General features: G+C 39.6%; 1 protein-coding gene and 1 non-coding gene across 5 annotated transcripts in view; both read left to right on the top strand.

The window, feature by feature from the left end:
* Positions 1-14,593, top strand: part of RC3H2 (ring finger and CCCH-type domains 2) — a 55,563-nt gene that overhangs the window by 17,221 nt on the left and 23,749 nt on the right. For all 4 annotated transcript variants that reach the window (XR_004432056.1, XR_004432055.1, XR_004432054.1 and 1 more), the window contains exons 5-9: positions 4,605-4,780; positions 7,210-7,410; positions 7,879-8,011; positions 8,132-8,250; positions 10,431-10,543. Coding sequence is in view for 1 of the 4 variants with exons in the window: in XM_033190371.1 (XP_033046262.1) it covers positions 4,605-4,780; positions 7,210-7,410; positions 7,879-8,011; positions 8,132-8,250; positions 10,431-10,543 (742 nt within the window). In the remaining 3 variants the exon portion in view is untranslated. The remainder of the gene's footprint in view (positions 1-4,604; positions 4,781-7,209; positions 7,411-7,878; positions 8,012-8,131; positions 8,251-10,430; positions 10,544-14,593) is intronic.
* On the top strand, positions 7,682-7,792 carry LOC117074022. The gene has a single exon (XR_004433496.1). It is a non-coding gene; the product is annotated as a small nucleolar RNA SNORD90 (small nucleolar RNA).

The raw sequence follows: 14,593 nt of genomic DNA, 5'->3' as shown, positions 1-14,593 counted from the left end.
TCAGAAAAATTTTTCTTTAACAAATGGATTTTCTTTTAAATGAGAGGGTTAGAGGATGGTGGAGAATTGATACAGATTTTTTTCTAAAGCCTATAGATACATCAATCAAAAGCAATATGTGAACTTTGGATACTTTGAGAAGACATTTTTGAGACAATGGGAGAAAATAGAACAGACTGAATATTAGATCACATTAAGAAAATAATGTGGCTGGGTGGGATGACTCATGCCTGTAATCCCAGCACTTTGGGAGGCCTAGGCGCCGCATTGCTTGAGTCCTGGAGTTGGAGACCAGTCCGGGCAATATGGCGAAACTCCATCTCTACAAAAATGAGTCGGGTGTGGTGGCACATGCCTGTGGTCGGGAGGATCATTTGAGCTCAGGAGGTGGAAGTTGCAGTGAGTGCAATTATGCCACTGCATTCCAACCTGGATGACAGAACAAGACCCTGTCTCAAAAAAGAAAGAAAATATATTACTTTTGTTAGGTGTGATAGTGGTGTTATATTAAAACAATTTTTTAAGTCTTATCTGTTAGAATTACATACTGAAGTACTTAAGGATGAAGTAATATATTGTCTGGGACTTTTAGATACTCCAGCCAAAGTAAACTACAAAAATGAGCAAGAAGTAGATGAAACCTGACTGGCAAAAGCCGTGTTATGGGTGCATGTTATCTCTGCTTTTATGTATGTTTAAAATTTTCCGTTATACAAATTTTTAAAATACTTCAAAAATCTACTTTTATACAGAATTAAAGAATGTTACCTTTAGATGTTTCTGATGCTTACTTTTAAAGAAGCACTAGACTAGGTGTCAAATCTCTTTTTTCTACAGCTGAGAAACAAAAAGACAGCCTAATTTAAAAGTGGGTAAATAACTTGAATAGACATTTCTCCAAAGAAGAGACACGATGGCTAACAAGCACATGAAAAAATCCTGAGTGTATTTAGTTATTAGGGAGATGCAAATCAAAATCACAGTGACATACTTGTTTATACCCACTTGGCCATTATTTTATTTCATTTTTTTAGAGACAGGGTCTTGCACCATTGCTCAGGTTGGAGTGCAGTGGCACGGTTTTAGCCCACTGTAACTTCAGAACTCCTGGCCTCAAGTGATCCTCCCATCTCGGCCTCCCAAAATGCTGGGAGTAGCCATAATTTTTAAAAATGGAACATAACAAATGTTGATGAGAATGTGGAGAATGTGGGCATGTAAAATGGTGTGCTGCTTTGGAAAATAATTTGTCAGTTCCTTAAAAAGTTAAACAATTACCATATGACCCAGCAGTTTTATTCCTAGATGTATACCCAAAAGAATAGAAAACAGATATTCAAACTAATACTTGTATACATGTGTTTATTGCAGCATTATTCACAATAGTCAAAAGGTGGAAACAATCCAAATGTCCATCAAGTGATAAATGGATTAACAAAATGTATTATGTCCATAAATAGGCTATTCCTCAGCCATAAAAGGAATAAATGCATATATATGCTGCATGTGGATGAGCTTCAAAAATACTACATTAGGTCGGGCGCGGTGGCTCACACCTGTAATCCCAGCACTTTGGGAGGCTGAGGCAGGTGGATAAGTTGAGGTCAGGAGTTTGAGACCAGCCTGGCCAACATGGCAAAACTCTGTCTCTACTAAAAGTACAAAAAAATTAGCTGGGCATGGTGGTGCACATCTGTCATCCCAGCTATTCGGGAGGCTGAGGCATAAGAATCATTTGAACCCAGGAGGCGGAGGTTGCAGTGAGCCAAGATTGTACCACTGCACTCCAGCCTAGGTGACAGAGCGAGACTTTGTCTCAAAAAAAAAAAAAAAAAGAAAAAAAAAACCACATTAAATGAAAGAAACCAGACAGCCTACTGTTGCCAGGGCTGTGTATAGAGCGTATGATCAGTGACTGCTTAATGGCAATGAGTTTCCTTTGGGGTGATGAAAATGTCTTAGACAGAGTTGATGGTTGTACAACATTGTGAAGATAGTAGATACCACTGAATTGTGCAGTTAAAATGGTTAATTTTATCTCAGTTTTTAAAAGAAGTCCTTGCTAGCAGAGAAACCCTGGGAGGTGAAAAAAAGAAAGAAAAAAAAAAGACAAAATTAAAAAATTTTTTAAAGTCCTTGGTTCCTTTAGATTGGTGCAAAAGTAATTGTGGTTTTTGCCATTATAGTTCCAATTTTGTTGGTAACTAGATATGTTACCTTGGCTTAAACACTTAACTTCTCTGGACCTCAGTAGCCTCACTTAGAAAAAGGGTTTGTATTTTGAATCCAGATAATCTTTCAGCTCTTAAGCTGTATTGTTTTGATTGATAACCATGTATTTGTAATTTGTAGTTTTGAAATAACTTCGTATTTGTGGAAAAGTTGTAAGAATAATGCAGAGAATTTTTTTTATATTCTTTACCAACATTCAGCAGTTTCTAATATTTTGCCATATTTGTTATTTTTTCCCTCTCTTCTGAACCATTTGAGAGTAGGTTGCTTATTTTATGCTCCTTTCCTTTAATACTTCAGTGTGTTTCCTGAAAACAAGGATACTCTCTTATGTAACTATTACATTCATTAAATTTTTAAAAATGAATGATACAATACAGTACTATATACCATTTGTAGTTCATATTCCAGTTTTGTCAACTATTCCAAAAATATTTTTTATAGTATTTATTTCCTTCAAGTGTAAGATCCAGTTCAAGATCACTTTCTGTATGTTCTAGTCATGTCTCTTTTTTGTCGTCTTTTTTTTTTTTTTTGAGACGGAGTCTTGCTCTGTCGCCCGGGCTGGAGTGCAGTGGCCGGATCTCAGCTCACTGCAAGCTCCGCCTCCCGGGTTTATGCCATTCTCCTGCCTCAGCCTCCGGAGTAGCTGGGACTACAGGCGCCCGCCACCTCGCCTGGCTAGTTTTTTGTATTTTTAGTAGAGACGGGGTTTCACCGTATTAGCCAGGATGGTCTCGATCTCCTGACCTCGTGATCCGCCCGTCTCGGCCTCCCAAAGTGCTGGGATTACAGGCTTGAGCCACCGCGCCCGGCCTTTTTGTCGTCTTTATTCTGGAACTTTCATGACACATATTCTTGAAGAATACAGGCTATTTATTTTACAGAATTTTTTTTTTTTTTTTTTTTTTTTGAGATGGACTTTCGCTATGTCCCCAGGCTGTAGTGCAGTGGTGCAATCTTGGCTCACTGCAACCTCCGCCTCCCGGGTTCAAGGGATTCTCCTGCCTCAGCCTCCTGAGTAGCTGGGAGTACAGATGCACACTACCATGCCCAGCTAATTTTTGTATTTTTAGTAGAGATAGGGTTTCATTATGTTGGCCAGGATGGTCTCGAACTCCTGACCTCAGGTGATCTGCCCGCCTCGGCCTCCCAAAGTCCTGGGATTACAAGCATGAGCCAGCGTGCCCAGCCTCAGAATATTTCTTAATTTAGAAATCTGACTTTCTCTAATGATTAACTTCAGATTATACTATATATTCCTAGCTATAAAGCAACATAAATGAAATTAATACCTTCTTTGGGTTTTGCATTCAGAGGCTAATATTTTTTAAATTATATGTAAAATAGTTCTAACAGGCAAAGTGACAGTCTCATGCATGAAAACAATACCATTTATTATAAGCCTGCTGTGGGTCCTTTGCATATCATTGTCAGAGTAGTACTGTGTATTTAATTTTTATATATTTATTTGAGATGGGGTCCGTCTCTGTTACCCAGGCTGGAGTGCAGTGACGTGATCACAGCTCACTACAGCTTTAACCTCCCGGGCTCAAGTGATCCTCCACTTCGCCTCTCAAGAGCTGGAACCACAGGCGCATGCCACCATGCCTGGCTAATTTTTTTTTTTTTTTTTTGAGACGGAGTCTTGCTCTGCCACCCAGACTGGAGTGCAGTGGCCGGATCTCAGCTCACTGCAAGCTCCGCCTCCCGGGTTTACGCCATTCTCCTGCCTCAGCCTCCCGAGTAGCTGGGACTACAGGCGCCCGCCTCGTCGCCCGGCTAGTTTTTTTTTTGTATTTTTTAAAGTAGAGACAGGGTTTCACCGTATTAGCCAGGATGGTCTCGATCTCCTGACCTCGTGATCCGCCCGTCTCGGCCTCCCAAAGTGCTGGGATTACAGGCTTGAGCCACCGCGCCCGGCCTGCCTGGCTAATTTTTTAAATACTTAACAAGCTGGTCTCAAACTCCTGGGCTCAAACAGTCTTCCTGCCTTGGCCTCTCAAAGTGGTGGGATTTATAGGCGTGAACCACCACACCCAGCTAGCTATGTGTTTTATAAATGACTTTTTTTTACCTTAAACTTATCATCATCTAATTGACTGTTAAATACAGAAGATACTTTAAGTTCTGTTAACTTGTGTTCTGATTGGTATTTAGTGGAAGAATGTTTTATTTTTGGAAAGTATGTTTTATTTTGCTTGATTACCTTTTAAATAAACTATGTATGTGTGATGTCCTCTTTGTGCTGATTAAATATAGATTATGGGTAATGGGCCACTATAAACTCTAATACCCAAAGATGTCTGTGACACACATGGTCTGCTGGGTTCCTCATTTGTCATGAACTCATGTTCCTTTAATATTTTTAGCTATGCAAGAAGAGGCCTTGAAGCTAGTATTACTGGCATTGGAAGATGGTTCTGCCCTCTCAAGGAAAGTTCTGGTACTTTTTGTTGTGCAGAGACTAGAACCAAGATTTCCTCAGGCATCAAAAACAAGTATTGGTCATGTTGTGCAACTACTGTATCGAGCTTCTTGTTTTAAGGTAAGCACTAAGTATCTATGTAAAGACGTGCCTATTTGTGAGACAGATACTTCCTGAAATTCGTGTTACCCAGTCTAGGGGCCCTAGCAATGCAGAATGCTTACAAGAGTTGAGAGGAAACTCCTTCTGCATTGAATGCATCTGCGGTACCACCTTTTGGTAGTACCTGTTACTATCTGTTGGCAAAATAAGAGTATATATGTGAAGATGTCAGTAACAGAAAGAACATAAGGAAATCATTTGGTAAACTTGACTCTTATCAAGTAAAAGTGGACTGCAGAAGCCTAATTTCTTTACATTTAGTGTCTTAAAAGGAAATCAGGAACTATATTGAAAACTTCATAAGGAGTATATAAACTTTGTAACCCATTATTATTTTTGTTATCTCATTATCTGTAGTGATTAGATTAATACCTTTAATCTGAAAATGGCCTACATGTTATCTCAGATACAACAAGGAAATGGAAGGTTGAGGAGATTGGTCCACTCTGCTTTTAGATGTTGTTTTTTGTTTAGTGGAAAGGGTAGGGAAGAACCCCAATATATTTTAAAATGTAGTTTCATTGTCTAATAGGCTAGCAGGTAGTAACAGATACTGAAAGCAAGCTGAATCCTTAAAGTGTTTTTGTGATCCAAGAATGTAGGTTGCTGCCTGGGTCTTGAGAATGTCTCATGTACTTGGAAGTAGAAAGGCCTATTGGCTTCTATGAAAGTAAAACATTTAAATTTGAAACCAAAGCTTATTTAGGTTATTTTGTTGGTTTTATAGCTCCCAAGAGTGAAAATAGTACAGACAGAAAACTGTTTTCTTGGCAGACCCCTTAGTTTGAGATAACAGGTAATTGGTAATAGAAATGTGTTGGAATTAATTCATTTAACTCCACTAATGAGACTTGGACACTATCTGCCTCATAGTCATAGTGTTTAGTTTCATGCTCTTAGGACAACTATTTAAATAAATCTCTGATTCCACACACAACTTCACTAGGCCCTGTAAAACTCTGTAACTTTTTGATATATAGTTTTTATTACTTAAGTAGAGATTAAAGCTATATACCCTGATGATAATTTCTGGGGTAGCAGAAAATTTCTTCTTTTAAGTGACAGACTTTCGCTCTGTTGCTTAGGCTGGAGTGCAGTGGCGCCATCATAATTCACTGCAGCCTTGAACTCCTGGGCGCAGGCCATCCTCCTGCCTCAGCCTCCCAAGAAAATTTCTTAATTATCATGTGGTAGTGCTAATATATGCGTACCTATTAGCTGGATTCCTTGCTTGTCTATCTTTATCCTCTCCTGTTACCAAAGTGATGTTTTTTAAAACATAAATCGAATCATGTCACTTCTCTGCTTAAAAATCCTAAATCAGCCCTATACAGTGGTTTATACCTGTAATCCCAGCACTTTGGGAGGCCAAAGCGAGAAGATTGCTTGAGCCCAGAAAGTCAAGGCTACAGCGAGCCTAGATCATGCCACTGCACTCCAACCTGGGTGACAAAGTGAGACCCTATCCTCCCCATCCCCTGTCCTCCCCATCCCCACCCCTGCAAAAAAAGTCAGTGGGTTCACATTCCCTTCATGATAATATCCAAATTTCCTACCGTAGTATATAATGCCCTCTATTATTCTTCTCTAGCCTGTATCATACCTTAACCCTATGTGCTCTGCTTTTTCATGTTTCTATTTCACCACTTGGTGCTCTTTTAAAAATTCTATTTCTCCCCCTTCTTTTTTTTCTTTTTTTTTTTCTTTTTTGAGACAGAGTCTCACTCTGTCCCTCAGGCTAGAGGGCTATGGTGCTATCTTAGCTCACTCCAACCTCTGCCTCCTGAGTAGGTGGGATTACAGGTGCCTGCCACCACCACGCCCGACTAATTTTTGTATTTTTATTTGAGATGGGGTTTCATCACGTTCGCCAGGCTAGTCTCAAACTCCTGACTTCAAGTGATCCGGCCACCTCGGCATCTCAAAGTGCTGGGATTACAGGCATGAGCCACCACCCCCGGCCTCCTCACCTTTCTTTGCTCAGGAAACTCATATTTATTGTGCACAAATCAATTCATGTAGCTTTCAGCTGGGAGAAGCCTTTTCTGAAATCCCTTTCTTCTCGCTAATTTAATTCCTTTTCCTCTTTGTTGCCATCAAGCCTTATAATAGCACTTTTACTGTAATTTTCCACTTATAAGTTTCTCTTTCTTACCAGTGGCTGAAATCATTGAAGGCAGGGATTATGTATTTAGTTACGTAAGTTCTATTTTGTTCCAGAAAGAATTTGTGGTCAGGACATTATCTTATCTTTGTACTTTATTTGTGTTGTGTCTGATGTGTAAGTATCCCCCAGCCTCCGTGAAAAAAAAAATAAACGAATCAGTTGAAGGGAGAAAGCACAGACCAATTCTGATGAGTTTCTTTTTCTCTTTTCTATTTCTTAGGTTACCAAAAGAGACGAAGACTCTTCCTTAATGCAACTGAAGGAAGAATTTCGGAGTTATGAAGCGTTACGCAGGGAACATGATGCCCAAATTGTTCATATTGCTATGGAAGCAGGACTCCGTATTTCACCTGAACAGTGGTCCTCTCTTTTGTATGGTGATTTGGCTCATAAATCACACATGCAGTCTATCATTGATAAGGTTTGTGAAATTAGAGATGCTGATGTTCTACCATTGCTGTTATGTTGAAGAGTAATAGGATATTCTAAAGAGTCTGTACACAAACAGTTGGAGATTCCTGTGTTTTTAAATGTTAGTCTCTTATAAATTATCCTTATTTTCTTTTTATTTTTTTACTTGCAAAATAAAGGGATGCAACAGGGAAACAAATACATGATACTAGCGTAAAAGCAGTGAGGCTTACAAAGTTTCGAGCTTATCTATATTCTGACCTCAGAAGAGTTAATACAGCTTATAAGTTTTCTAAGTGTCTAATGATGAATTTCATAGGGCAGATTCTGAGGTGAAAATTTAATTCATCACTGATAGTCCTACTGTGGAATCTGAAGACACTTGAAAACCTATTAAATGTGTTGAAAATTGAAAGTATTTGAATATAAATGTGTCATAAGAACCAAAGTAAAAAGCATTTTCGTTTCTGTTTGTTAGCTACAGTCTCCAGAGTCATTTGCAAAGAGTGTCCAGGAATTGACAATTGTTTTGCAACGAACAGGTGACCCAGCTAACTTAAATAGACTGAGACCTCATTTAGAGCTTCTTGCAAACATAGACCCTAATCCAGGTATGTGGGAACATGCTCAGTTGCTTATATGTTTTTCTACTTTCGAGGTGAATAATACAAGAGAATTACTGCTAACATTCTTCTCCCCCCAACCCCCATGCCCTTGGTGGCTTATTTTAGATGCTGTTTCACCAACTTGGGAGCAGCTAGAAAATGCAATGGTAGCTGTTAAAACAGTAGTTCATGGCCTTGTGGACTTCATACAAAATTATAGTAGAAAAGGCCATGAGACCCCTCAGGTAAGTATATTTAGTACATTTCTGACTGCTATTATCTCTAACTCAGTTTCATCCTGAACATCTTAACAAGCTGTTTTGTTAATTGGACTCAGTATGTGACTCAAGTTTTTATCATCTCTGTTCTTTTGGGAGAAACCCAGTTTTTAGTGTACTTGGTAACATTTTATAGCACAGCAAGAGTTTAGAGGGTATCTTAGGTGTGAGTATACTTCCTTACAGAATTTTTTTGACCAAATGTAGACAATTGATTCCAAACTTTTTGTCTAATTCTTTTCTACTGTGGGAAATTGTCACTTTTTTTCTCTATTGAATTTCTATATGTGTAAATTTATGGAATTTGAATTTTCTTTTTTCTTTTCTTTTTTTTTTTTTGAGACAAAGCCTCACTCTGTTGCCCAGGCTGGAGTGCAGTGATGCTATCTCAGCTCACTGCAACCTCTGCCTCCTGAGTTCAAGTAATTCTCCTGCCTCAGCCTCCCAAGTAGCTGGGATTACAGGCAAGCACCACCATGCCCTGCTAATTTTTGTATTTTTTGTAGAGATAGGGTTTTACCATATTGGCCAGGCTGGTCTCAAGCTCCTGACCTCAGGTGATCTGCCCACCTCGGCCTCCCAAAGTGCTGGGATTACAGGTGTGAGCCACCGTGCCCAGCTGAAATTTGAATTTTCAATGTACTTTAGAAATTGAGATATAATCCTGGCCAGACACAGTGACTCATGCCTGTAATCCCAGCACTTTGGGAGGTCGAGGTGAGCAGATCACTTGAGGCCAGAAGTTCGAGACCAGCCTGGTCAACATGGTGAAACCCCGTCTCTACTAAAAAAAAAAAAAAAAAAATATAAAAATCAGCCAGGCATGGTGGTGGACACCTGTAATCACAGCTACTCAGAAGGCTGAGTCAGGAGAATCGCTTGAACCTGGAAGATGGAGGCTACAGTGAGCCGAGATAGCACCACTGCACTCCAGCCTGGGCGATAGAGTGACTCTTGTCTCCAAAAATATAAAATAAAATAAAAAGTTAAGATATAATCCTTTATACTAATAACTTCTGTTTATTAAGTTATTATGAGCCATTCACTACATTCAGTGTTTTACATCTATTATTTCTTATCCTGATAGTCACCTGCAATGTAGTTGCTATGTCCAAGCTGAAACCCAAAGAGGTTAAATAATATAAGATTGTGCTGTCAGGGGGTGGGTGCAGTGTCTCATGCCTATAATCCCAGCACTTTGAGAGGCCAAGGCGGGCAGATCATGAAGTCAGGAGATCAAGACCATCCTGGCTAACACAGTGAAACCCCATCTCTACTACAAATACAAAAAATTAGCCAGGCGTGGTGGCAGGCACCTGTAGTCCCAGCTCCTTGGGGGCTGAGGCAAGGAGAATGGCGTGAACCTGGGAAGTGGAGCTTGTAGTGAGCCGAGATGGCGCCACTGCACTCAAGCCTGGGCAGCAGAGCAAGACTCCGTCTCAAAAATAAAAATAAAAAATAAAAAAGATTGTGCTGTCAGTTAGAGCTGGGCTCAAACCCACACTTTGTACTCTTCTTTCCTCATTCTTAGGAGACATTATAACTTAAAATGTTGACTGAAAAGCAAATGTTTTCATCTTAGGCTCATAAGAATAAGAATATCTTAGATTTTGATGCAAATTGTAGAAGTCATAGTGAAATTTTAATATTCTGCCGCATTGTGTGAACTCAAATGGTTTAAGCCTGAGAGTTGTACCCTCAAGTTGACAAGTGAATTGGTAATTTTTCACTTCTGGGGGAATTGTATTCTACCTTTTCTGAGAAAGTTTAAGTAGATAAAGCTTTCGGCTTTTTAAAATGCTTTTTAAAATTGTTTGATTTTGGTAGCAGAATTTTAAGACAGCAATAAATTGATGAAAAAATACTTTCTTTTTCTGGGCTTTCTGTTAACTAATGAATAAATGGACATAATAACATTTGAGCCAGTTTCGAATAATCTTCAGAAGGAATATGTAAAGTGCCAACTCAGGGTTATGTCACATAACTCACAACAGGAAACAATGGAATATTAGTTGTTTCAGCACAAGAATTACTTACCTAATGTGAAAAAGAATTAAAGGTGTAATTATAAAGTTCTGAACTTCCTAGAGTGAATTACAAATAGAATCTTCACTTTGCCACTCATTGAATGTGTTCCATTTTTGTAGCCTCAGCCAAACAGCAAATACAAGACTAGCATGTGCCGAGATCTGCGACAGCAAGGGGGTTGTCCACGAGGAACAAATTGTACATTTGCCCATTCTCAGGAAGAGCTTGAAAAGTAAGTGTCGAAAATTCTCTTTTATATGGGTTTAATTTTTGATTTTTATGGGAGTGTTATATACAGTCCTGAAGTTTGTGATGACTTTCAAAAATGCAAGTTAAGGGGGCTGGGCACCATAGCTCATATTCCCAGCACTTTGAGGGGCTGAGGCAGGAGGATTGCTTGTGCTCAGGAGTTTGAGACCAGCCTGGGCAAGATAAGGAGACCCCTGTCTCTACAGAAAAATTTAAAAATTAGCTGTGTGGCCCACAGTTGTGGTCCCAGCTGCTCAAAAGGCTGAGGTGGAAGAATTGCTTGAACCCCAGAGGTCAAGGCTGCAGTAAGTGTGTTCACACCACTGCACTCCAGCCTGAGGGACACAGCAAGACTCGCCTCAAAACAAAACAAAACATGTAAGATCTGGGTACAAGATTAACATACGTGTGTTTAGACCCTCACTCAATGGTCATATTTTGAGACCATTTTGTAGCTGGAATCCATATTTCTACTGGGCACCTGTGGAGAATGAAAATACTTTCAGTCTTATTTACTCAGATTCAGTTAAACCTAGCAGCAAAGTCTCAGGCATAATGGTAAAGCAGATATATATCTTTTTTATGACTTTTGGTCTTTTTAACATTCTTTTTCCCTGTGTATTCTTTCTCTTCTCCTGTGGGTAACCTCTTTTTCTATGTCCATTTAACCGAGACATAAAAGTTAATGTATATAAGGTTTAATACTATTATCCAATTTTTGTTGTTTTGTTTTTTAACCAAAACTTTCATTATTGAGACCTCACCAAAAAATTCATCCCAGCCTTTCTACTTCTGCTGGCCAGTGTATCAACTTTTTTTTTTTTTTTTTTTTGAGATGGAATCTTGCTCTGTCACCAAGGGGAGTGCAGTGGCATGATCTTGGCTCATTGCAACCTCTGCCTCCCCTGTTCAAGCGATACTTCTGCCTCGGCCTCCCGAGTAGCTGGAACCACAGGCGCCCACCACCACGCCCGGCCAGGTTTTGTATTTTTAGTAGAGACAGGGTTTCAGCATGTTGGCCAGGTGGGTCTCAAACTCCTGACCTCAAGTGATCTGCGTGCCGTGGCCTCCCAAAGTGCGAGGATTACAGGCGTGAGCCACCGCGCCTGGCCCTGTCTTATCAACTCTTAGTGGACATATTCATTTTGTTTTTGGATACTTTAAACACACTGAGCTAATTTTCTCCTCCCGTATCTCCTCCTCCTGCCTTCCATTGTACTCACCTCATGTACCCTGTTTAGCCATCCAGCCTGTTATATATGCTATGTTATAATAATCATCTTTGTCAGCTGTCCTTCCTTCAGCTTTTTCTGCTTAATCAGTCAAAAAATTCTGCCAATTCATCTTTCTATATATTTCTCAATTCTTTCTTTTTCCTTCCTTTCTTGTGATCCAAGCTGTCATCCCCTTTTCTCGATCCCTTGTTGCCTTCTAACTAGTCTTAAATCTCTTGCTGTCCACCCCTTCTCCCATTATTTCCCTCAAAACAAATATTTTAAAAGCACAGATTTACTCATAACCACCCTTCTTCACCTAAGCCTTTGATAGGCTCTCATTGTCCTGTAGATTAAGATATAAAATGGGTGTTGTGGCCTCCAAGACCCTCCATCATCTAATCTGTGCCTGCCTTTCTGATCTCATTACACAACACTAATTGTACTCAAGCCACACTGACCTTTTCTCAGTTCATGGTATGCACTGTGCTCTTCCCCACCTCAGGTCTTTTACATAATGCTGTTACTCCCAGCCTTGCCTTTGAGACCTTTCCTTTGTTCAGCTCATCCTTCACTTTTTCAGGGTAATTGCCCCAACACTTCATAGTAACCAGCTTCCTCTTTCTCACACTATCACATAAAATTAATTAATGGCCTGCTTTAGAGCTTGACAAACTTCTTTATGAAGTCCAGATAGCAAACATTTTTGGCTTTGTGGGCCACAGAATCTGTTACAACCATTCAGCAGTGCCATTGTAGCAAAAAACAGCCGCAGACAATGCATAAATTGGGCATGGCTGTAAACTTTATTTATAAAAATACTTTACAGAAACTATGGCCCATGATCTGTTTATTAAATGTTTATCTACCTTCCATAGGTGTAACCCCCATGGTCTATGTCTTTATTGTTGTCTCCTTTCCTCAGTGGTTAGCATGGGCACTGTACATAATGAGCTCTACAAGCAGCAGCAGTGTGATAGAAGATAAGTGTGTGTGCAGTGAAAAGAGCAGAAACATGCTTCTTTTCTCAGTTTTTTTCCCCTCTTGAAGGGCCTAGAGAGAGGATACAGGAGTCCTAAGGAAAAAAGTTGCTGTTTGCACCCAGTCGAACTAGTTCCATATACAGAATTTCACATCAAGATAATTTGGGAGACTCTAGGAAATATGTTCAGCTTGTCCATACCTGAAATAGAGCTTTTTAGCTAAAAGGGGGGAGCTTTTGAGAATACTTTGCTGGGGAGCAGTTAGACTAAAAAAGTCAGAGAAAAAACTGGTTTCATTGCCATTCCACCCTCAATTAGTGCCCGTGCTGAAAATCCATTTTCTTCTCTCTCATACCTGCAAACAGACTTCACATTCTTCATCTGCAGTACCTAGTTCAGAACTTTATTATCTTTTGCCAGACTTATAATAGTAGTAGTAAAAATAATAATAGCCAAGCTGGGTGTGGTGGCTCACACCTGTTTTCCCAGCACTTTGGGAGGCAAAGGCAGGTGGATACCTTGAGTCGAGGAGTTTGAGTCCAGCCTGGGCAACATAGTGAGACCTCGCCTCTACAAAAAAATAAACAAAATTGGCTGAGCGTAGTGGCATGTGCCTGTCATCTTAAGCTACTCAGGAGGCTGAGGTGGGAGGATCACTTGAACCTGGGAGGTCAAGACTGCCATGAATTGAGATTATACCACTGTATTCCAACCCAGGCAACAGAGCAAGACTCTGTCTCAAAAATATAAATAAATAAAAATAATAAGAGAATAAATGTATAAAATATCACTCATTCAAAAATAATAATAATAGCAAAATTATTGGTCACATTTTTAGTGTTTCACATGGTAATCCAGTTTGTTTTACTGCTTCCATGACTTTTCATCCAGTATCTTCCTATTCCTATGTCTCAACCTGTCTTTTCCACTTCCACTATTTTCTTTTTAAAATATGTGTGTCTTCTTTAAATTCTTAATTAGTTCTTCAGTACATCACAGAATCTCATCCTGATTTTATACTCTAACCCTACTCCGCCGTTTGTATGCTTGGTTTTTAAGGTATATTCAATCAATCACTGTTGATTACTATATAAATTTCTTTTACTCTTCTTCTCACTTGTCTACATTGTTTACTCCACATTGTATTATTTTCTCTCTCTTTTTATCTGGAGAGCTATTTCTAATCATACTCAGATATTACCTTCCCTCAGACTTCCCTAGGCAGCATTAATTGCATCCTTCACCGTGCTGCCATAGCACTACATACATAGTAGTTTAAAAATTATGGTATGATTAGCTGGGTGTGGTGGCACACACCTGTAATCCCAGCTACTCAGGAGACTGAGGCAGGAGAATGGCTTGAACCTGGGAGGCAGAGGTTGCAGTGAGCCGAGATTGCGCCATTGCACTCCGGTGTGGACGACAGAGCAAGATTCTGTCTCAAAAAAATAAATAAATAAATAAATAAATTTATAATTGTTTTTTTATATGTGTGTTTTCACTGGACTTCATTTATCTCATGGGTTATTAATCTTTTTTTTTTTTTTTTTTTTTGGAGACAGGACCTCACTCTGTAGTGCAGTGGCTCACTGCAACCTCTGCCTCCCGGTCTCAGGTGATTGTCCCACCTCAACCTCTCGAGTAGCTAGGACCACAGACACCATGTCTGGCTAAATTTTTTTTGTATTTTTTGTAGAGATGGGAATTCACCATATTGCCCAGGCTGGTCTCGAACTCCTGAGCTCAAACAATCTGCCCACCTCAGCCTCCCAAAGTGCTAGGATTACAGGCATAAGCCATGGCACTGGGCAAAGGTTATTCATCTTTATATTTCCT

The sequence above is a fragment of the Trachypithecus francoisi genome, unplaced genomic scaffold, assembly GCF_009764315.1.
Source record: "Trachypithecus francoisi isolate TF-2019V2 unplaced genomic scaffold, Tfra_2.0 Contig01585, whole genome shotgun sequence".
Lineage (NCBI taxonomy): Eukaryota > Metazoa > Chordata > Mammalia > Primates > Cercopithecidae > Trachypithecus > Trachypithecus francoisi.
The sequence above is the reverse complement of the archived record's forward strand: the minus strand, read 5'-3'. Positions and strand labels throughout refer to the sequence as shown.